The sequence below is a fragment of the Nannobrachium achirus genome (assembly GCF_963921795.1).
Source record: "Nannobrachium achirus genome assembly, chromosome: 24".
Lineage (NCBI taxonomy): Eukaryota > Metazoa > Chordata > Actinopteri > Myctophiformes > Myctophidae > Nannobrachium > Nannobrachium achirus.
This window is the reverse complement of record NC_137831.1, coordinates 18,927,790-18,951,857: the sequence shown is the minus strand read 5'-3', so window position 1 is coordinate 18,951,857 and position 24,068 is coordinate 18,927,790. Positions and strand designations below refer to the sequence as shown.

The 24,068-nt window shown below is 45.2% G+C and overlaps 1 protein-coding gene across 1 annotated transcript in view; it reads right to left on the bottom strand.

Annotated features, from left to right (window-relative positions):
• The window catches only part of LOC308280124 (semaphorin-5B-like), a gene marked incomplete at both ends in the record, with an annotated part of 139,376 nt that overhangs the window by 32,352 nt on the left and 82,956 nt on the right, over positions 1 to 24,068 (bottom strand). The window contains 3 exon segments of the mRNA XM_080720387.1: positions 9,724 to 9,908; positions 11,864 to 11,981; positions 23,700 to 23,916. Of these exon segments, the coding sequence (XP_080576513.1) occupies positions 9,724 to 9,908; positions 11,864 to 11,981; positions 23,700 to 23,916 (520 nt within the window).

Genomic DNA, 24,068 nt, shown 5'->3' with positions numbered 1-24,068 from the left:
AAAAACAGTAATCGCCTCTCTTTGAGAAGCCTATTAAGGATGTTTTCCGTGTGAGCTCCTGGGAGGAGGAAAACCCGCAGGCTATACAGTTTACGTGCAAACTTGTTTTGCTTCCGCTAACACAGTCGTGCCTGTCTGTCCTGACGTCACCAGTTGAACTCGCTAGTGCATGCAGGGAATCGTAGTCTACTCTAAATGCTCGATAGACCACCCTCCCTCCCTCCCATCCAGCTAAACATTCTCTTTCAGTTTCAGCATCCATCAGCTGTAGCTTTTCCTCGCATCGTAGGCTTTTAGTTGATAAGTTCTAAGTTGTCAGCGGTACTGCTATACTAAATGCTATAAAAACCAGCAAGTTATTGTTTCTACTGCATGTCAAGCTGTTACCAGGGTGTTGAGTGTTTTCTGCTAACATGCTGTCATTACTGCTCCAGTATGGCAGCTCCAGGCTAAAGCGGCACAGGTCCAGCTAAATCACTTTCTTAACAGCGTCTCGCTGCGGCGGCTATAAGGGCGCGGCTAACACCAGGTCTACGTTTTAACTTCAGGTTCCTAACCTAACATTATGTTTATTTTTCAGGTTCCTAACCCTAACATCAGGTCTATCTTTCAGCTTCGGGCTAAAGCCGACGCATAGCGACAGCTACAGCAGGTCGTCTTTGCAGCGTCGCACGGCAGCTGCGGGGTGTTTCTACTGCATGTTAAGCTGCTACCAGTGTTTCAGAAGTTAAAGGGGTTTAACTCAAATATTTGTTGCAAACTAAGGTTATAGTACTGGGTCACATAGCACACCGTATGTTCTAGTGGTGTTTCCGTAGCCGCTGCACTTGGCTTCAGTACTGTTTTCCTTCAGTTCATGCTAAAGCTAATACTTGCTGGTTGCTATTCATCCTGTCTATTATTCCAGCTTCAGGCCGGCGCGGCTGCAGGCCCACGGCTAGGACAGCAGGTTATCATGGCAGCTTTAGCTGCAGGTTCCACTAATCATGTCATGAAGGTTATGTTTCTAGCTTCGTCTAATGCTGTGTGCGGCTGGGAGTCCAGTCGGGAGTCGGTCGGCACCACGGAGGGTATCGCTGCGACGGCCACAGCTGCTTCCGCTGCTGCCTTGGGACAGCCGGCCCGCCAGCCTCCTGACTTCCCGGCGGCCCGCGAGCCCACGACGGAGGCACGTAGGGCACAGGCTCATCTTCCGGGGGGAGCGGCACACCGACACCGCCGTCACGCCGCAAAGGAACGCCAGTTCTAGCGCCAACGGCGGGAGCCAGTTTTCTCGCCAGCGACGGCTGCCCTGGAAGCACGGCGGAGCCAGACTCTAGCAGGTAAATAGCAGCGCATTTGCTTGTTAAGTTCTGTCAGGGTGCAGTCGCTCTAAGCTGGGGAATTTACGCATATCGGTTGGGCCACGTTTTGGTATGGTTTGACTTTAAAAGTCAAGAGATGGGTTGTAGAGTTTCTTATGTGTGCATCAGCAAACTCTGCAGCAGAACTAACTCACTTTTCCGTCCTGTATGTCCATGCTGAAACACCTGGCTGTCCGCCCGATGTCTGCCCCAACGACCCTCTGTTCCATGACGCATGCTGGTTCGCCGCGAGACTGAGGGAGCAGGGCCAGAGTGAAGGCGTCGCGCCATCTCTCTACACGCCGCATTCCCTGCGGAGCGGAGCAGTTTCGGCAGCGGTGCCCCGGGCGCGGAGCAGCTTCAGCGGCGGCGCTCCGGGCTCCCTCGGGCTCAGCCAGATGCCCTGAGGAGCCACACTCTAGCAGGTAAATAGCAACGCATTCGCTTGTTCGATTCTGTGAGCGTTCAGCCGCTCTCTAAGCTTGCTAATAATAGGCAACCATAGTTACATGGCAGCGTCTTACTTGTACTGAATGTTGGGCTTTAGCCGCTCTCTAGGCTTGCATAGCTTGCCTTTAAAGGTCAAGACGGGTATCTCGTGGAGATTCTCATATGTGCAGCAGCAGACTCTGCAGCAGAGCGCTCCGTGGGCTGCGAAAATTTCTCTGTGATCCTAAAAGTCAGCGTCCTTAGGCGTGGTTTCATTGTTATGGTCAGCTAAAGCTAAGATTGTAATTTCTGCGGCAAGCACATGCGGTCACCAAGGCCAGGCTTAAGATGCGACTAGCACATGGCCTCTGAAGATTGCAGCTCGCAGTTTAAGCAGGGAAGGTACACCAGTGTCAGTCGCAGAACTAACTCTCCCTTCTGTCCTTTCATGTCCATGCTGAACACCGGGCCGTCTGCCCGACGTCCTCGTCACACGACCCCCGGAGAGAGCTGCCAGATTTGCGGCCCGCCCCTCTTCACTCTGCATTCTCTCCGGATCGGAGCAGCCACACCACCAGCACTTCTGGTGCCCTCAGCTAACTCAAGATCCTGCACGCCAAGCTATCAAGCACACACAACACAGGACTGACCGAAGCGTAATGGTTCCAAGCTGGAGTTGGACGCGTTTCAGTTAACGCTTCTGCTGCTGATGTTAATAGTGCTGCAGGCACTATTAGCACGGTTGTTCCATAGGGTTTTATTTGCTGCTTCTGTTGCGTTACTCGGGGCTCGCGCCCCTGATAGGTTGCGGGCCACGATAAATATTACGCTTAATATTTCAATCTTGCAAAAGCTAGGTGGTTGCTGGGGTGTTAGTTAGGTAGGATGTGAAGCTGTATGGCGCTGTAGTTATATGAATTAAAGGTTTCATTGCTGCTTCTGGTTCTGCTGTCTATATATATATACGTCCATGTTGCTGCTCCCGCTTTTCTCTAGGGTGTTTTAGTATGGCTTCAGTCAGATTGCAGTATATCGTTATAGTCAGCAGTACCACCTTCCTCACCGTTGGTTCGGTCTGCAGCTGCTAACATTCTTAATTATTAAATTGCTTTAGCAGTACTTATAGCGTTTTGGCAAGCTGCCAATATCATTGCTTAGTATTTTGCCTTAGTAATATTCGCTCTGCCAGATGCTAATAGGCTTAATTATTATTTTGCGTTAGCAGGAAAGGCAGTTCATAGTTTGCCCCGCAGTAATGATAACTTAATCGCTAGAGTCACAGCAGAGCTGCCTTCCTCGCAGTTGGCTAGCACTGGCATGGGATTCTGAGATTTTGGCGTGCTTTGGGGGTTTGTAGTTTTGGGGGGTATCGGGCCAGGGCTCGCTGTAATTAGATTATGCCCTCGATGCTCATGGTAACATGAGGATCGTGGGTTCAGCGAGCCATGGCCCGAGGCAGAACCCCATGCCAAACCATGCTAACTTAGGCTATAGATTCTATGCTGTCTTATAGTAGAGCTAAGGTAGGCTGCCAATACTATGCGCTTAGATATAGGCTTAGATTCTATGCTGTCTCTATAGTAGGGTGCTCAATATGCCATGTTGTGTGATGCTTGCTTTCTGCTTCATTCTGGTCAATAAAGTATATCTTAACCCAAGTGATCGTCTCCTGAAATAGTGCGACGATTCGTAAGGATCAAAGCGAGTTCAGGGGGCGGTCCCAAGGGAGCGCGCGCGCGGAGGGGGGTGGGTCACTAGGTCCTGCCCCCCCCTTACCCATAGTTCTTAGGGAAGTCAGATGGTGGGACTCAGTCTTGTTGCATAGCACTGCCCCGCCACCACCCCAGCGCCACCTTCAGGTTCTGCCTTAGATCCCCCTCGGGGGGTATCGGGCCAGGGCTCGCTGTAATTAGATTATGCCCTCGATGCTCATGGTAACATGAGGATCGTGGGTTCAGCGAGCCATGGCCCGAGGCAGAACCCCATGCCAAACCATGCTAACTTAGGCTATAGATTCTATGCTGTCTTATAGTAGAGCTAAGGTAGGCTGCCAATACTATGCGCTTAGATATAGGCTTAGATTCTATGCTGTCTCTATAGTAGGGTGCTCAATATGCCATGTTGTGTGATGCTTGCTTTCTGCTTCATTCTGGTCAATAAAGTATATCTTAACCCAAGTGATCGTCTCCTGAAATATGGACACACTAGGGTTCAAGTGGTTAATAAAAAACAAAAATCACACTCGTGTGAACTGAGCGGTGGTGTGTGTGTGTGTGTGTGTGTGTGTGTGTGTGTGTGTGTGTGTGTGTGTGTGTGTGTGTGTGTGTGTGTGCCCCCTGTGTGTGTGTGTGTGTGTGTGTGTGTGTGTGTGTGTGTGTGTGTGTGTGTGTGTGTGTGCCCCCTGTGTGTGTTTGTGTGTGAGTGTGCCTGGCCTATGCCTGGCCTATCCTGAACAACAGCGCCCCTCCCTTAACATGTGTGGTCAGAAAAGGTTACTGCAGGCTACATACCCGGAGACAGACAGACAGACAGACAGACAGACAAACAGACAAACAGACAGACAGACCCACACACACGGCCACGTATAGGAGCGTTGTGACCACCGCTCAAAAAAAGTAGAAAAAACAAACACAAAGATTTGGAGGACCCCCTGTAGTAACTCTGAGGACCCCTCCTAGAGGTCCCGGGCCCCCTGTTGAAGACCCCTGGTGTAGAGGGAACAAGGGAGGTGACAAAGTACAGACGCCTGGGGGACCCTGGTAAATTAGTTTTTTCTTTATAGGTTTTAAGTGGTCAAAGTGTAAAATTATAAATTAATGAATGGTCCGTTTATAATGACTAATTATAATAATAATTAGCTACAGCAATTATAATTAGCTAAAGGCACAAAATCAAGTTTGAAGAACACAACATACCCATAAGAACTCTCTCTAGCTGAGGATTTGGCCTACTGGTCAGATCTGCATGGCTTTCGCACTGTGACCCTCAATTGCATGGTGACCACAAAGTCGGGAACCACCAAGAACAATAAATAACACCCATATACTGGATATTCCTCATTTAAAGTTGGTTGATCAACCCTCTAATTAAGACAACTCTGCCACTAAATAACTTCTAATTCACATTTCCCTACTTATATTGATCCCAAATGACTGTCCATGGGGTCTTTTAGGCAGACATGCCCATGTTGTCCAATGTCCAGTTTCCCCAGCAGAACCCAGCAGCTATCATAGCATAGAGTGGAGCCTATCACTTTTACACTATTTGTTGTGGTCAAGTGTTTTTATTTTTCATGAATGCGTTACTACTTGTCATTACAAAGACATCATCCATGCCATCGTTGTCCCACAAAAGCCATCACACTCTGCTAGGTCCCGGAAAAGATCACTTTGATTGGCCAGTACAGTCACTTACATTGGCCAGTACAGTCACTTTGATTGGCCAGTAAAGTCACATTGATTGGCAGTTGTGCCGAATGCTCACCCCAAAACATGATTTATGAGACTGTGGTGGCTTGTGTCTGACAACCAAGGCATGGATGTGTTTGTAATGACAAATAGTAAGACATTCATGAAAAAAGAAATCACTTTTGACCACAACAAATAGTGTAAAAGCGATAGGCTTATGGGCTCCACTCTAAGCTATGAAGGCTGCTGGGTTCTGCTGGGGAAACTGGACAACAGGGGCATTTCTGCCTAATAGACCCCATGGACAGTAATGTTGGATCAATATAAGTAGGAAAATGAGCCTAGAAGTGATTAAGGGCGGAGTTGTCCTTTAAAGATCGCGACAGGCAACGGGGAATACATCCAAGGCCTTCGACAACACCATGAAAAAAACGTTCCCCCAATTTGTCTGAGTGCCTCTTTGTCCGACCACGTCTTGTTCTCTGATTCGATCTAAGCTTCCTGTAAAAGAGCAATTCAATTTTCAACCAGCCACGCTCACTCTCACACCCCTCACCCCACAAGCCCAAACCCCCTTCGCCTGCACATTGACGGAATGTCAAATGATCCACCAGTGAACCCCCATTCTGTCTCGCTCATACACAGGGCCCCTGATTCAGCCCGGGAAAAAGAGTTGGAGAGGCCCTCATTGTGCGCTATAGAGAGAGATCTCTCTCTATATAGTGCTACTGCTACTCAAAGATTTGCCATTTCAGATCATGACAAGTGACAAGCCAGTGGGCCAATTACATGAGTTATATTTCATCGTTGTCAACGCCTCGCACGTTGTGTGCTTGTAGATCTTCTGTTTTCACTACTTTTGTGCGTCGGCCTTGTATGATGAAGCAGGGCTTTGCTTTGCGAAAAAAATTACAAATTTGACACTTGGAGATACAAGGTTTCTGCCCGACAGTGACGATTTACTTTGTTGGCCGCCCAGCCCCCAAAATGGAACGAAGGCCGACATTTTATTTTTAATGTTTTCCTAATGGCCGTGTTGTCTGGCCCTGTTACAGATGTTGTCCAAAAATCATGCAGATCGGTACACAGTATGTCTGTAGCCATTAAACGAAACGGGTATTTCTTACATTGATGCTCCTACATATTATCATGCAAGCACCAGTTAACGTTACTTTCCATCCCTCATATACTGTGTGCACAGTGCACACCCCATAACCCACACACTGCACATCATTTCGGAGCTCATATCTGTGAACGGGTATAAGGGCTAGTGGACATAATAGTCAAAGTTGCAACTCTGTGCCTTTTTGTTTTAACCTTTGGAACAGTTACTTCAAGAGACCAGTGTTTGACAACCAGAGGACAGTTTAAGGCCCATATGCAGCGTCCAACTCCTTCCCTATTTTCTTTATAACAGTTTAGAACAGGAGTCTTCAACGTTTTCAGGCCAAGGACCCCTTAGTTGAGAGAGAGAGAGGAAGCAGGGACCCCCACAACCTGTTAATAGATTCCATATAGTTTCATCTTTTGACAGCACAATCATCAGTGTATTTTGGAATTATTTCAATTTGTGTTTTCAGATATCTAACCACTTGAACCGTCAATACTTGAGATAGATCTGCTAGCCTATTTGGCTAAAGTTCTCAGAATATGGACACACTAGGGACTAGGGTTCAAGTGGTTAATATAAAAAAGGAGAAAAAAAGTCACACAAAGATTTGGAGGACCCCCTGTAGTAACTCTGAGGACCCCGGACCCCCTGTTGAAGAACCCTGGTTTAGAAAGCCTGACACATTGCAGAGGCCAGCTTACTTTACACGTGGATTCAGAGAAAGGATGTCTGAACCAGCATACATTTCTACAACTGTCAGACGTCTTTTTGTCATGTACTTATGAATACTTTGGTTAATTGTTGAATCCATTATCACAGTAAAGAATGACCTCTATGACATTATTCCTATAGAAGCGAGCAGTGATGAATGTGGGGCATTAAAAGAGACGGCAGGTCATTATGTGGGCAATGCTTCCTTGGAATATTCAAAGAGGCAGTTTGAACATTGGATAATTATTCCAAGATGTGAGTTCATTAGAGATGATTAAAATGATTGATTCGCTATACTTAAGGCTGTCAGGAGAGTCGAGAAATGTCAGGAGATTCAAGAAATATAATAATGTAAAAGACGAAACTGTCATATATGGTATTTAAAGTAGTTCACCCCCAAATGACTTTTTTTCTATTGATTACTCATGCCATGGAGACTAGAGTTCAATAATATTTTTAGTTTTTTGTCACGTTCCTAAGACAAAAATTTGATTCGAGTAAATTTACCCCCATTGATTCCGGATGGGGACCCATTTCAAAACGGGTCCCCATCCGGAACGAATGGGGGTAAATTTATTGTTATCACATTTTTGTCTTAGGAATGCGACAAAAAACTAAAAATATTATTGAACTCTAGTATCCATGGCGTGACTATATATATATATATATATATATATATATATATATATATATATATATACTAACTGGAGGAATGATTCGGTACCGATTATTTGCATTGTAAAATGATACGACACAAAGCCAAACAATACAATATTTTCCTGTATGCATATCGATTTGATTATTCGATGCAGTTACCATATCGTTACACCCCTACTAAATACTGTTCTGTCAAAGCTATCATGGGCAGTCTGCCTATCTGGAGAAGACAATCATCTAATTCTAATTTCTGTAAATAGCATGTCATCATCAATGTGTTATCTTTTCCTCTGTGTTTTAATAAGCATGTGCAGCAGTAGTATGTGGTATGACTGTATAATGTAACCTTCTTCCGATCAGTGTTTGGATCTATCTGTATTGCGCTTTCTGTGCATTCTGTATGTACTAACTGGAGGAATCGTACAGAAATGACCCTTTTCATATTGTCGTTGTCGGGTGGAAACCTTGTATCTCCAAGTTTCAAATTTGTACGTTCTTTTGCAAAGTAAAGCCCTGCTGCGTCATACAAGGCCTGTCGCACAAAAGTAGTGAAAACAGCCGATCTACAAGCACACAACGCCTCGCGTTGCGAGGCGTTGTGTGCTTGTAGATCGGCTGTTTTCACTAGTTTAAATAATTTTTAAAAATTATAAATGCAAAACGAACGGTTTGGGATATACAAGGTTTTCACCCGACAACGACGATATGTGGGCAACATGAGAATAACAGAGGAACATATTCTATTGCTGTAGGTCCTGTCTAATCACAACTAATTCAAATTACATCAACATTCTAGAGCAATCGCTCTCATATCTTTTCTTTCCTCCTTATTGTCATTTTGTCTGCGGAGCCCCTGTGCTGCTCACTCAGCTTTGTAATTGATAATAAAATGGGTGCTCAGAAAGCGGAAAACAAATGTCCTGGAACCCAAATACAGCATTATTATTATTTCACAGTAGGCCTGTTCAGCCATCACAGTGATGCTGCCAATAAATGAGAAACAACAACAAACTCTGCATAACACTGATCGATTTTTCGCGTTGTGAAACCACACTCAACACTGCAAAAAAGGAATACATAACTAAACAATAATTACCCCATTATATCAATCTTTTTTTTTATATATATATATAATTCTTATCCCACGATTTTTGTAACTCATTTTTCACCCAGTGCCAATTGCCTATGTACTGTAATCCTGGCTCTCGCGCCAGGGGAGACAACGGACAAACCTCATGCTTCCTTCAATGCATGGGTAGTCCAAGTTGTTTCTTTTCACCTGACAGGGGGGATTTCCATGGGATGGACGTAGCACGTGGAAGGAACACGTTATTCCAACCAGTTCTTTTCCCCTCCATCAGGCGCCCCGGCTGGCCAGGGGGAGGCATTATTGAGACCAGGATTACTGCATTTTTTTGTGAGGGTATCAACCCTAGGAGACACAGGGAGAACATGCAAACTCCACACAGAAAGGCCCTATCGCCAACCCCTCCTAGGGTGTGGGCGCTGATGGTGCCATTATATCAATCTTGGAGATACAGATGCTTTCGAAGAGTAAAAGGTGTAAATGAGGTCAACAGGGGTGTCGCACCAAATTCTGGGCCCTGGGTACAAGGATTCACTCACATTTTGTGCTTTGACCATTGAAAAATAGCAGATATACAAGCTCACAGCGCAGCACCGAGTGCTGCGCTGCGAGCTTGTAGATCTGCTATTTTTGAAAAGGTTTCTGAATATTTCAAATCCTTCTATGTCAGTGGTGCTCAAACTTTTTCATTTGAAGGACCACCAAACTGTGTATTTATATGTATTTGGCCATGGACCCCCATCTCAAAATATTTAGTTCCAGGGACCCCCCAGAAGCAAAATGCTAGTTACAAATGTTCGCTTAAAAAGTACATACAGTATATTCAAAGATTTGCACACATTTTCACGACTTTTAAAAAATAGCAGATTGTATATCTGCTTTTTTTTCCACCTTGGAGGGGCCCTAGTAACTCAGTCCCACTTTCCCCCCCTTGTGACGCCCCCTGATGGTCAAACATGGGCGTGTCGTGAACCTTACCTGGAGCAGTTGGCCACCTGGATGGTCTGGCCCTTGCAGGGCGACCCTCCACACTGAGCCACGGGGCTGTCGCACGAGCGAGCGCGACACATGCAGCTGCTGCTGGAGCCCTCGCCGTCGTCGTGGTTACACGCTTTCCACGCCGTCCAGGCGCTGAAGCCGCCGTCCTGCGTCAGGTTCCTCACCTGCAAGGGAGGGGGAATTAGGCTCAAAAAAAATGTTGACATTTTTTTTTTTTTTTTTTTTAATAAATAAAATAAAATCAAAAACGGCCCAAACTCGGGAAACTCGGGGTTGGCACAGCGTTGGTACCAATACAAACTCGGGAAACTCGGGGTTGGCACCATATGTGTTAACCACTTGAACCCTAACATCCATTTTCTTAAAACTTTGGCCAAAAATAGCAGATCTACAAGCTCAAAACGCCCGTTGTGAGCTTGTAGATCAGCAAAGAGGTTTGGTGTGTAGGGGAAAAAAGAGCACATTAAGTAAGTGTTGACGGTTCAAGTGGTTAAATATCTGAAAACACAAATAGACATGAATCCAAAATACACTGATGATTGTGCTGTCAAACAATGAAACTATATGGAATCTACAAAAAGGTTGTGGGGGTCCCTGCTTCTTCTCTCTCTCAGCTAAGCGGTCCTAGGACTGAAAACGTTGAAGACCCCTGATCTAACTACTAATATTAATTCACGGAATGGCTGTCTGTCCGCCGTCTGTCTGTCTGTATGTCTACAGTACTCTGATGTCATAGTACTGGCGTCGATATATGGGCATAGGACACGGAACACCATATGGGCATAAACGGCCGAGCGAAAAAGTGTGGGAACCACAAACATAGACCCACCTCGTGGCTCACAGTATATTAGGGGAGCAGGTTGGGTTTCTGCCGCATTTATGCTCAGTGTTGCTTTATTTGTCGTTGGTTGAGTTTGTTAGGTCACTGATGTGTATATATATATATATGTGTGTATACTATATTTAGAGTACCGGCCGTACTGCCGTCAATACATGTCATTGTCTATTCACAGCTTCATTCATATATTATACATCAAAACAGACAATTTTCCTGTCCATGACTTTATTTATAGGGTGTAGCTCTGCAAGAAGCCAACATTCCACCAGTACTGTATGTGCGTGTGTTCGGGCTCCGTGGCCTGCAATTAGGAGGATTGCAAAAGACCAGTGCAAAAAGGTTGGCTAAATACTAGGGGTGTAGCGATACATTTATAAATGTGATACGATATGCATCACATGATGGACGATATTGGTTCATTCATGGCAATACAATAGATACAATATGATTCAATGATTTAAAATTGATATAATAACTGTTTAGCAAAGAAATTAAATGTGTGTGAAACGTGTCGTGTCGAGTGCAGTTTTTTAAAGGGAAAAATATATTATTAAGGATGTAAATAAAACACAGTGATTCTCTGGCAAATACATGGACATTGTATTTCAACACATATGGACAAACGCACACCTTGACATGAACACAGAGATTACGCACATGTATTGATAGACCAAGAGTAGCTGTATATGCATCATCATTTTCTCCAGTCACTGTTTTCCTCTAGACTTCTCAAATCAATCTACACTTAATTAAGCATTAGAATGTGATGATAAAAAGAAGATAAACAGATGATTTCTCATCTCAAGCAGGATTCAAGTAAACATGACAAGAGCACCATATGGTCCTTTAAGTGTGTGCTAGGGATGGGACGATACGCAATGTTATCGTTTATCGTGATAAAAAAAACACTCACGATAATCATATCGTGGACATTTAATTTATCGTGATATCGTCCTCCGTCATATGCACTGGGATCAATTCACCCTTTATTTGCCGAGCTGCATATCCAGTACCACTTAAACCCTCTATAATCGGTAAATGGTACCTATAATATACATACTTGATACAGTCTTTTTTTCACTCTCTATCAGATGTCTTTGCCAAAAAATTGCCGATCTACAAGCTCACAACGTGTCACAACTCTGCTATTCTTTGGCAAATGTTCCACCCCAGGATAATGGATTTAGATTATCGCGATAATATCGTAAATCGTGATTTCTTTTGTCACAATAATCGTGATATGAAGTGTTCATATCGTCCCATCCCTAGTGTGTTCCTTACCGGGCACTCTGTGATGTTCTGGCTCCATTGGCTCATGTTGGAGCTCTCCTCGATGGTGGTGCAGCGCTTCTGCTTCCTGTCCCAGCCGCAGTAAGGGTCCCGCGCTCCAAGACAGTCCCTGTACCACCAGGGAACACAAGGCGACGTGTCATCTAGTGCACTCTGACAGATATCGCTTCATTCAGTCAATTCTAGTAGTGGTATAGATCAGTGGTATTCAAAGTGGGTGACGGGGCACCCTGGGATGCTGCGACGGCAGTCCAGGGGTGCCGCGAGATCATTTGATAATATTTGGAATTCATTTGGACAAAAATATTTAGTATCATTTTAAAATTGAAGTACAAAGTTATTTTCAGTCAGTTCTAACCAAAATGGCTATTATCGCAACATTTTCCTCGCAACATAATCACTAAAATATCGTCACTGTCGGGCAGAAACCTTGTATTTCCAAGTTACAGGACCGTCGCACAAACATTTGTGAAAACAGCTGATCTACAAGCACACAACGCCTCGCGATGCGAGGCGTTGTGTGCTTGTAGATCTGCTGTTTTCACTAGTTTAGTGCATATTTTAGATGATAAATACAAAATGAACGGTTTCCACCCGACAATGACGATATGCTATAAATATAAGGTGCTGGGAGTGAAAATCATAATGTAGGGGTGCCTCGAATTAAAAAAAAATATTTATGGGGTGCCCTGAGACAAAAAAGTTTGGGAACCCCTGGTATAAGCAGTGGTTCTCAACATTTTAAGGCCGCGACCCCCAAAATAATCATATTTTAACTGGGAACCACCCGCACTAAGAGTTGAGGCATTACATTTTGTATGACACGGTTCTCGTTTGGAAATAGATCTTTTTAATTAGAGGTATTAAAAAGTCCTCAAATTGTCACTTTAGAAATGTGCAGATACCCTCTGTACACTTAACCTTATGTTGGTTTGTTTACTGTTGAGTGAGAAAACAATGTTGCACATTAAGTTCGTCATCTGGGGACCCCCCCCCAAAATAATTTGACCCACAGGTTGAGAACCACTGGTATAGATACCAGGAATTTACCTTCAATTTCATCCCTAGAAGGATTTAATTTCATCGTTACCTAAAGTGCTGTTTATATAAGTATTTTAAATATTATTCCAAAGTGTAATTTCCAACTTGACAGATATGTACTGTAGGAAGGTAGTAAACGTGGTAAATATAGTGCTCATAGTACGTGCAGGAAATACTCCAAACCCCATCCCCCCCTCCGTCGTTTCCATTAAGCTGTGACTTTAACGAAGTGAAAATGAGTTGAGCCCGTCACTAGTAAACAGATTAGCCAGTCACAAGACAAACACAGTCTGGCTGCAGGGTCATTAAATCTAAACCCACACTGAGAAAGAGGTGAGCTTGTCAGAGTTCCAGGAAAAACCTCAGCTACACACAGTGGAGGAGGAACTTTATCGGAAAAGGCACAGCCCAGCAGCACAGTCCTGCCTTGCAACCCTGTACAAGGGGTCTTTCTGTTTCTCTCTTGTGATTTGTTTATTTGTATGCGTGCGCGTGCATGTTTGTACATGTATGCATGTGCACATTAACCTGCCTACATCTGTATATGTGCAGTGCATGAAGTATGTGCATCCATCCATCCATCCAGGCATCCACCCAGCCATGCATGCATACTGTAAGTGTGTATGTTTGTACTCTTGTGTGTGCGTATGTGTGAACATACAAAAGCGTGTCTAGATACATACAAAAGAATGTCTATGGTCCATCATTTAAGGTATATATATATATTGTCACTGTCGGGCAGAAACCTTGTATCTCCAAGTTTCAAATGTGTATATTTTTTCGCAAAGTAAAACACTGCTTCATCATACAAGGCTATCGCACAAAAGTAGTGAAAGCAGCCGATCTACAAGCACACAACGCCTGGCGGTGCGAGGCATTTTAAAAATGATAAATACAAAACAAACATACAAGGTTTCACCAGACAACAACGATATATACACACTCCCTCTCTCTTCTCAGTCTCTGTCTACATGCCTTGTAAATGTGTTTAACCTTTAAGAACAGAGCAGTAAAACATGATGACTTAAAGGAGATTGGCCAGTGGCTGTGAAACTGAGGTCATTCCTGACAAAGGTTTTCAGCCCATGCTGTCTGCTGTGGGTGGACCCAGCCAGTTGGAACCCGGGCAGGTTGAGGATGCCATCATCTTCTGGGGGGTCCCTGTAACTAAATATTTTGAGATGGGGGTCCGTGGCTAAATACATATAATTTTGGGAGTCCTTCACATGAAAAAGTTTTGAGCACCACTATTCAAAGACTTTTCAAGATTTTTCAAAAATAGCAGATCTACAAGCTCGCAGCGCGGCACACTGTGCTGTGAGCTTGTATATCTTTTTTTCAATAGTTAAAGCACAAAATAATGCGTAATAATGCGCTCCAAGTCTAAATGGGTTAAACCCCATCCCCCTATGAAGAACATTCACGGGGGGCCCGCAGTAGAGTTCTCAAATTCGGCCCGAACCCGACCCTACCCGACCCGACCCGACGTTATCGGGCCGAGCCGGGCCCAAAAATTATAATAATTAGTCGGGCCGGGCCGGGCTCCGGGCTCCGTCACTCAAGCAACAGAGAACAGGCGCATATTGCTGACTGCCTGTCTTCAGCGCAGCACTGAAACCTGCCTAAGTTCCTAACCAATGGACCAAGTATAATCGGTGACGCATACGGAAGTATAGTCTATCATTCTCATAGAGCAGTCTGGTTGTTGTGATGACATCACAATCGAAACCTTTGGATATACGGAAGTCTGTCACAGGCAGCGAGTCAGCGTTAGCTCTGTGTGGAGCGGCCACGATGAAAGTTTGGAGCTGCATGTTAAATTAAACCTTGCATGTTTCATGAACAATTTAACATGTGAAGTTGCCATTTCGCCAACTATTATATGTCCGTTCTCTCACTGTTGTAATTTGAGACACTGGTGATGCCAGCTGCCTACTGGCGACGTTTCTTTTTTTCTCTCTCTCTCTCTCTCTCTCTCTCTCTCTCGGGCTTTCGGGTTTTCGGGCCGAAAATGATGATAATTGTTAGGGTCGGGCCGGGCTTCGGGTCGGCCCACTCGGGCCCAGTTAGGGCCGGGCCTTAATTTTCAGGCCCGTTGAGAACTCTAGCCCGCAGTGAATCCTTGTACCCAGGGCCCAGAATACACCTATAGGGACCTATACACAAAGCCAGACGTAGGAGCGGTTAGCACCGCTCAAAGATTATATGGCCCAAAGGAAGGAGGCAGAAGCAGTGAAACCATGCATGCATACCCATGCCGGCCACTCATCAAATTTGACCAACGTGTCAACGTGCCTTGTGCTTCTTCGCTTCCTTACCACCTGACTCGCTAAAGAGGATAAAGGGGAGCGAATTGTCCGCTGGCTAGTTTTGGCACGGAGACACAAATTAAAGCAATTTCCAAGCCCACATTTCTCATTTGGAAGCAGCGTTCAACACACCACAGCGGATAAGACTCTAAACTCCAGAACCACGTGAATCCACACTGACCCGGGATCAGATTTCTGCCATAGCGCTCTGTCTCTCTCTCTCTTTCCCTCTTTTCCCTCTCTCTCTCTTTCGCAGTCTTCCTCTTAAGCTTTCCTCCTGTCTAACTCGATAAAGGAACAGAATTAAAATAGAAATACAGCAGCAGAATGTATCTTGCTCTATAATAACAAGGATAGCAGCCAATATCGCTGTCAGTTCTTGCTCTGTGCCAAACAAGGACAGACAAAAGTATACATTAACCCCCCCCACACACACACACACACACACACACACACACACACACACACACACACACACACACACACACACACACACACACACACACACACACACACACACACACACACACACACACACACACAACCACCTTCCAAACAAAACAAAAAAGAGTGCATCTTCCAAACCCTCTTGTCGCTTGTTTTAACACCCTCACAAACCATTTCCCTAAAAACATCAAAAAACATTTTCTTGAAAAAGTTGGAGCCTTTTTGCGGCGCTCTCTCTCTCTCTCTCCTGCGGTAAGAGAAGACAGGTACAGCGGTATAGGGAGGGAAGGGAATGCCGGCTGCACTCAGCGCAGTCATTCAGTCCAATTACCCGGCGAAACGCTGACACGCTATTAATTCTGGGCCCTTGAAAGCCTGCGACACTTCAGGGAGTCTGCCAGATTTCGCATAATACCCATCTGAAAACGAGTTCTTCTTTTTATGCTCTCTTTCTTTTCTTTTTTTTTACAAATGCGCCAGCTGTTGAAAGGAAGAGCTTGTGTTCAACCTGAGTAGCCAGCTTCTCCTTTTTGTCTTGGCCATCATAAGGACAGGGGGAACAGACATGTTTAAAGGAGTAGTTCACCCCCAAAATGACTTTTTTTCTATTGATTAGTCATGCCATGGAGACTTGATAATATTTTTTTGTCAAGATAAAAATGTAATTATGATAAATTTACCCCCATTGATTCCGGATGGGGACCTGGATGCATGGCACTGTTTTTTCTTTCCTTTTTCTTAGGAATGCGACCAAAAACTAAAAATATTATTGAACTCAAGTCTCCATGGCATGAGTAATCAATAGAAAAAAGTCATTTTGAGGGTGAACTACTCCTTTAAGGGCTGTATTTAGTACCAGCTCTTATGCCTTAACTTAAAGGCCTGTCTATACTGTCTCCGACCACGGAACTATCTGAGTTCCGACTTTCTGACATGCAGCTTTCCGAACTATAATTCGAGGTAATGCTTTTCAGAAGATGCGAGTGACGTCATTTTCTAGTTGAACGGCGAAAAGTTTGGTGGTCGGAGACAGTATGGACAGGCCTTTAAGTTAAGGCATAAGAGCTGGTACTTAAGACAATCGAAATAGAGCCCTAAGAGTCACTCCCCCCCCCTGAATCAAATCCCCCCCCTTGTTCACGTCAGGCAGGGATTTGGAGCGAACGCTCCAGATTTGCTCTGAAATGACACGGTGAGCCAGGGAAAGTCGTGAATTGTGTCGAGGAAGCCAATGACTTAAGGCTACGTGCGGGAGACATTCCCCCTCCCTCCCACATACACAGCACACACACGCACACGTGCACACACACACACACACACACTTCCGCAAGAAAACGTCCGCAAGAAAATCTATCTTTGGTTTCGCCGTCCAGAGTACCGTAAGCAGAGATCTAAGGATTTCCTCGAGATTATCAAAGAGGTCAATAACACGTACAGCCTGAATACTAAAGCGACAAATACGGCAGAGGCTTCACGTCATTCATTCTGCACTGGATGCACGGATCCAGAGTCGACCCCCAGGCAGCACACTCCCCTCAGAAGTCAGAACCCCCATGCTGGCCGACTGGCGGCAGCCACGGGCCATAAACCCCACAGAAGAGGGGTTCCTGGGGAGCAAAGAAGCCCAATAACAACACATGCTTTTGGGGTTTGCTTGAAGCCCCAGAGCAGGACATAAACAACATGGTTGATGGGTTTGTTTAAAGTTATGGTGAACTTATGGTAGAACTTTAGGTTATATACTGTGGTCACTACCTGGTCATAACTTAAATCCAAATATTGTCCATCGTTATCTCTGTCAAGCCGGAACGGTCAGGGGGAAAGGTTTTATTTTCACCCCTGTGTGTGTGTCTGTGTGTGTGTGTGTGTGTGTGTGTGTGTGTGTGTGTGTATGTGCGTGCGTGCGTGCGTGCGTGCGTGCGTGCGTGCGTGCGTGCGTGCGTGCGTGCGTGCGTGCGTGCGTGCGTGCGTGCGTGCGTGCGTGCGTGCGTGCGTGCGTGCGCGCGCGTGTGCGTGATTAGGTCAGGGGGAGGCAGTGGCTCAGGGGTAGAGAAACCGTCATTAGAACACAGATAGTTCCCGAAGGGTTCCCAGTTCGATCGCGGGCTCCCCCAGAGTTAGTGTCAAAGAGTCCTTGAGCAAGACTCTGAACCCCTAGTTGCTTCCGATGAGCAGGTTGGTGAATTCATGGTAGAACTTTAGGTTATATACTGTGGTCACTACCTGGTCATAACTTAAATCCAAATATTGTCCATCGTTATCTCTGTCAAGCCGGAACGGTCAGGGGGAAAGGTTTTATTTTCACCCCTGTGTGTGTGTGTGTGTGTGTGTGTGTGTGTGTGTGTGTGTGTGTGTGTGTGTGTGTGTGTGTGTGTGTGTGTGTGCGTGCGTGCGTGCGTGCGTGCGTGCGTGCGTGCGTGCGTGCGTGCGTGCGTGCGTGCGTGCGTGCGTGCGTGCGTGCGTGCGTGCGTGCGTGCGTGCGTGCGTGCGTGCGTGCGTGCGCGCGCGTGTGTGATTAGGTCAGGGGGAGGCAGTGGCTCAGGGGTAGAGAAACCGTCATTAGAACACAGATAGTTCCCGAAGGGTTCCCAGTTCGATCGCGGGCTCCCCCAGAGTTAGTGTCAAAGAGTCCTTGAGCAAGACTCTGAACCCCTAGTTGCTTCCGATGAGCAGGTTGGTGAATTCATGGTTTCCTCCGCAATTGGTGTGTGAATGGGTGAATGTAACGCACAATCAGCACAATACAGCCTGCCCAGGGACTACAGATGAAAATTAGCTCATGGCTAAATCTGGCTCATTTACATGGATGTGAAAACTGATATGTTGATTAATGTGCTCTGTCCCTGACAAATAAATAAATAAATAAATAAATCTCTGTAAAGCGCCTTGGATAAAAGGTGTTATATAAATGCACCATTTACCACTGACCTAATATCCACCAGCACTGCAGGATCAGCGTCAAACATTGAAACATGTTTCAAATGTGCGCGACACGTTGTGAGCTTGTAGATCAGCTATTATCAGCGAAGACATTTGGTGTACATTGAAAAAGAACACACCAAGTAAAGTGCAAGTAATACTTCTAGAGGTTCTGGTTGGTTAAACTGAAGTGATATTGATCAACTCCAAATATTATCAAAGTATACTGCGGCACTCCTAGACTTTCATCACAGCAGCCATAGTATATAGAAATTCCCTAACAAAGGTTTGTGGGAGGGACTATTTGATAAAAATGATGAACGCGTCAGCCGATAAACCCCACATTTTTACACAATGCAGAGCCAAAAGCAATCTCACTTAGGGCTAACCACAAATGCAACAAATGTCACCATTTCTTGCAAAAACATGATTCAGCGTTTTGCTACTGTCAGCCTAATTTGCCACTGTGTGCGTGACATGTCACTGCTATACGGTGAAGGTGAGCAGCACGCCACACCTATAGCAGGCCTATCCCCCTTTGCCCCTAATTCACTCACATGCTTACACGGATAGACGGATATGCACAAGCATGACAATGAAGTGAATCTGACCTGAAGTGCAGATACACTCCCCCCCCCCCCCCCCACACACACACACATACACACAAACACACGTGCACACACTAGGACATTCACCAAATATTCGAATATCAAAGTCACTATTCGATGTTGTTCACCGAAGTCGAATATTCGCTTATTTATTTTTATTTATTTATTTTTTTCTCTTTAAAAATGTATATAGTTTATAAAGCTTGGCTAGATAGGAAGTCATAAGAATGAGTTGTCAATGCCCCTGGTGGATGAATTTGTTAATGCTCTATACCAGGGTTTCTCAAACCTTTATAGGCCGTGACCCCCAAAATAAACATATTTGAACTGGGGATCCAGTCAATCACTATTCGTGAATGCCCTATTACACGGATAGACAGATATGCACAAGCATGACAATGACCTGAAGTGCACATACACTCCCCCCCCCCACACACACATACACAAACGCACATGTGCACACGCACACAAGCACACACACACACACACACACACACACACACACACACACACACACACACACACACACACACACACACACACACACACACACACACACACACACACACACACACACACACACACACACACACACACACACACACACTCTTTGTAGTATGTGAATTATTTTCTCTGCCAAGCATTTCCTTTGCATTGAAATGTGCTATGCTAATTAAATAAACTTTGACTTGAGTTGAGTTGCGGTGCTGTAAGTTTGGGGGTCCGGGGTGGGTGTGTGAATTCTGCTGCGTTGGCTTTAATGAGCAACGGGCATCCATTCCATTGTCCTCTTGGCTTCACTCTGACGTGCTTTATAGCCAGGGAGATGTTTCTGTTACGCTCAGCAGGGCCTTAATGGAGACTGAGCATTGCAGGTCTCCCCTTTGTCATCACTGAGCTTTTTTCTCTGTATAAATGTATATATATATTTTTTTTTAAACTTTTTAAAAGTCATACTGTAACTTTTTCAATTAAATGATAGTTATTTTTTGGCTATAATACTTCACTGGTATATTCTTCACAACGACCATTCACTAAACACTTTTTTTTTTTTTATGTGCGAGCATCTGCCCCCGACACTTGCGGCAAAATGATGTGGGCACCGGAAAGGACCCTGCAGCATTTTCTCACATGGCCCTCTTCTAGCGCCACCATCAGGCAGAATTTTGAAAAACACATTTTTGGACACTGCTCTAACAGATTTTGGCCCAAAATCATACAAAGCGGCACACAGTATCTCTAAAGTCATGTCATCAACACGGATCTGTCCCATTTCACATATTCCCTCCTGATTGGCTACGATTGCCTTCTAAAGTTTGTGTATGCGACGTTACGGTTGCTTATCTCCCGATTAGGGAGTCTTACTGGTGGTAGGTTCTGTGTAGAATAGATAAATGCTGCAATGACCGGGTGATCGCCAAAATACTTCTTAAAATGAATGTCATATTACTGTGTAAACAGTATGATTTAAGGAACGTGACATGCATATGTGTACATCCACAAATAAATCTATGAACAAACTTTTATCACTTTACTTACAAACCTTTACTGGCCCTGGGTGAGAGGACCAAGAGGGTTTTGCGTGATATCTGACCAATCAGTACAAGCTAATAGTACCACCACATGCTGCTCAGCTGTCACCATGAGCGACCTCGCTGTAGAACAGGGGTCTTCAACGTTTTCAGGCCAAGGACCCCTTAGTTGAGAGAGAGAGATGAAGCAGGGACCCCCCACAACAATAGTTTCATCGTTTGACAGCACAATCATCAGTGTATTTTGGATTCATGTCAAATTGTGTTTTCTGATATTTAACCACTTGAACCGTCAAGCGTCAATACTTAATCAAACTTGGCCTTTCACTCTGTACATAGTCTGCTCTTTTTCTGTGAGCTTGTAGATCTGCTATTTTTGGCTAAAGTTCTCCAAATATGGACGCTAGGGTTCAAGTGGTTAATTTAAAAAAAGGAGAAAAAAAGGTTTCTATCACACAAAGATTTGGAGGACCCCCTGTAGTAACTCTGAGGACCCCCTAGGGGTCCCGGACCCCCTGTTGAAGACCCCTGTTTTAGAAGGAACTCAGACCAGCTTTGTCATGGTCCCAAAATTATAAATAAGGCTATGGATAATGTGATAAATAAATGATCATCACAATCTACGATATGTGTATATACACACCACATCAGTTACAGCACAATGTAATACTACCTAGCCCTGCGGTGCCATTGCAAACACTAGTGCCAATAGTCTGCATGATCCTGTCATTTGGACAAATTGAAGGTTTTCAGATCCAATTTGACTAAATCAGATTAGTTCCTTCCGAGTGGACCAGTAAGAAACGTTTCAGACACAGAAGCAATAATACACTTTGAGCAAAACGGACCGAAGGGGAGAACACCACTGTTACCATTTCATTATTCTGTGGCACGTAATTAAGGGAAAATTAAGTGTAATGAAGTGCGTCTCATTCTTATTCTGTTCACTCTCTCATAATACCCCAATGGTAGCTCTTAACCACGACTCCCCTTTACTCTTGATTGATCTCCTGAGGTCTTAAGAAAGAGGTAAGAGAACAATGCTTCGGTTCCTTTTATCTCTAGAAAGACGGCTATCGACTTTGACTCCGTTTTAACACACGGCGTGCCGCCGCGGCAGGCTGACAGCGTTCAGCGATGTGAAAGCCGCCAGGGCGGAGCGTCCCGTAGCTCTCCTTTGTAATGTCAGGATGTCTTCACCGCTTAGCCTGATGCTCCTCCTGGTGATGGTGACGGATCACCAGCTAAAGCGCTTCTGGCACGCACGCACGCACGCACACACACACGCAGTCACGCACGCAGTCACGCACGCACGCACGCACGCTCGCACGCACGCACGCACGCACGCACGCATGCACGCACGCACGCACGCACACACAGTCAGGCACGCACGCAGTCACACACGCACGCACACACACACATTCATCTCCATTAATCACTTTCAAGTTGGTGTCCGTATGTTGGGCATGTCATTATAGGTGAAAGAATATCCAAATATGTCCAAAAGTCCACACGCTCACAATGTGTCGCAGCGATGCGTTGAGAGCTTGTGAGACACTGTTGTATAATTATGAAAATCACAAAATGATGTATGTTCTTCACTAGTAGTAGGCCTACTAGGCTAATTCCCCCCCAAAATATATCTTCTCATTAGCTAGATAGATACAGATGCTGGCTTCATGACAAAAACACATGCATTAGATTAAAATACTCCTCTCATTCCTCAGTTTCCTTGCCTCCTGGGCCCTGATGGCTTTGTCTCTTCATAATTAGAATATTTCACTTAGGGAAACATTTCGTAACAATGGGTCATCTCTGGTCACTCTCGTTGAAGTGTTATTGAACTACTGTAGCTGAGCAAGCTCATCCTCTGCACCCAACTCTGTTCACAAGCAGCCTTGCAGACAGCTGTCTGTGAGCGTTTACTTTAGAGCAAGCGTTGGATTATTTATAAATGAATGAGCTCATCCGACGCCACTTTGAGGGGCATTTACAAATAAGATGGAACCCCCTCCAGCTGGTGGCACTCTAGGCGAATGCCTAGTTCAGTAATTTTCACCCAAGTGCAAGTAATCATCAAAAAAAGCAGTAATTTCGCTACTGAGTTACAGTGAAATACAGAACCCCCCTGACAATTTTTTTAACCGTACTGCCCATTTTTATATGCCTTTATTGATAGGACAGTACACTGACAGGAAATGTGGAGAGAGATGGGGAGTGACATGCGTCGGGAACAGGATTCGAACCCGCGACACGTTGTCAGGCATTGCAGCATTGCAGCCTAGGGCACTGGTTTTCTACGGACCATAACAAAAGCATGGATAATCGAGGTTATAATTTTTCTTTTCCGGGTGAAAGAAAAGATGATCGTCTGCCGCGACCGGGAGCTTCTGTTCACATACGGACACATGGTGCGTTTATGGAGCCGTCGAAAATAAGGTAAAAACACTGAAGAACCCTGGCAGAAGCGAATTAACTCATTTGCTGCCCCCTCCCGAGTTATTCCCGTACCCCGCCACTGCCACGCCAGGTTTCCCGAGTGTTGAGTCATTTTCTTTTCTTTTTTTTTTTTTTACCTCCTTCTATCTACCAGGCATGATCGCGATCGCAGAAATTGCATGTTTGACCCCCATACCAAGCCCATCTTTCAAACATGGCAGCCATGTTTGTTTACATTGAAGAAAACATGCTATCTCATTAATGCCTGAACGGATTTCCAAGCTGATTTTTTTGTTTGGAAGCTGTGAACAGCGTCCACACACGTGGTGTGCATGATCTATGCATGGGTGTGCATGATCCGTGCACTATGAATTACATGGAAGTCTAAGGAGACTGGGGGCATCCTGGCACTTCAAAAAGATTTTTAAAATGCAGCGAATAAGTTAATACCGCGGCGGTAAATGCATTCACTTCTGCCTCAAGTGTGCCTGCTTGCTTCTGAGCCTCTGCGATCTGACAGAGAGAGTCCTACCGTTCGGCCGCATAGCTGGAGCAGCGCTCCAGCGGGATCTTCAGCAGCCCGTCGTCCAGGCCCACGAACAGCGAGCGGTCGCCTTGGAGGATCTGCAGGCTCCGGATGTGGCGTCCTCTGCCCTCGCTGTCGTCGGGGAAGAGTCTCATCTCCTCCAGGTAGCAACCCCCCAGGCTCTCATTGGTGGAGGAGAGAGCCTTCAAGATGGTGCCGTGCTCTGGTTTCGGACGGGCAAATAAATGAGAGGAAAGATTAGCGCTTAGTTGAGAGAGAGATGAACAGGGACCCCCACAACCTTTTCATAAGATTCCATATAGTTTAATCGTTTCACAGCACAATCATCAGTGTATTTTGGATTCAATTTGTGTT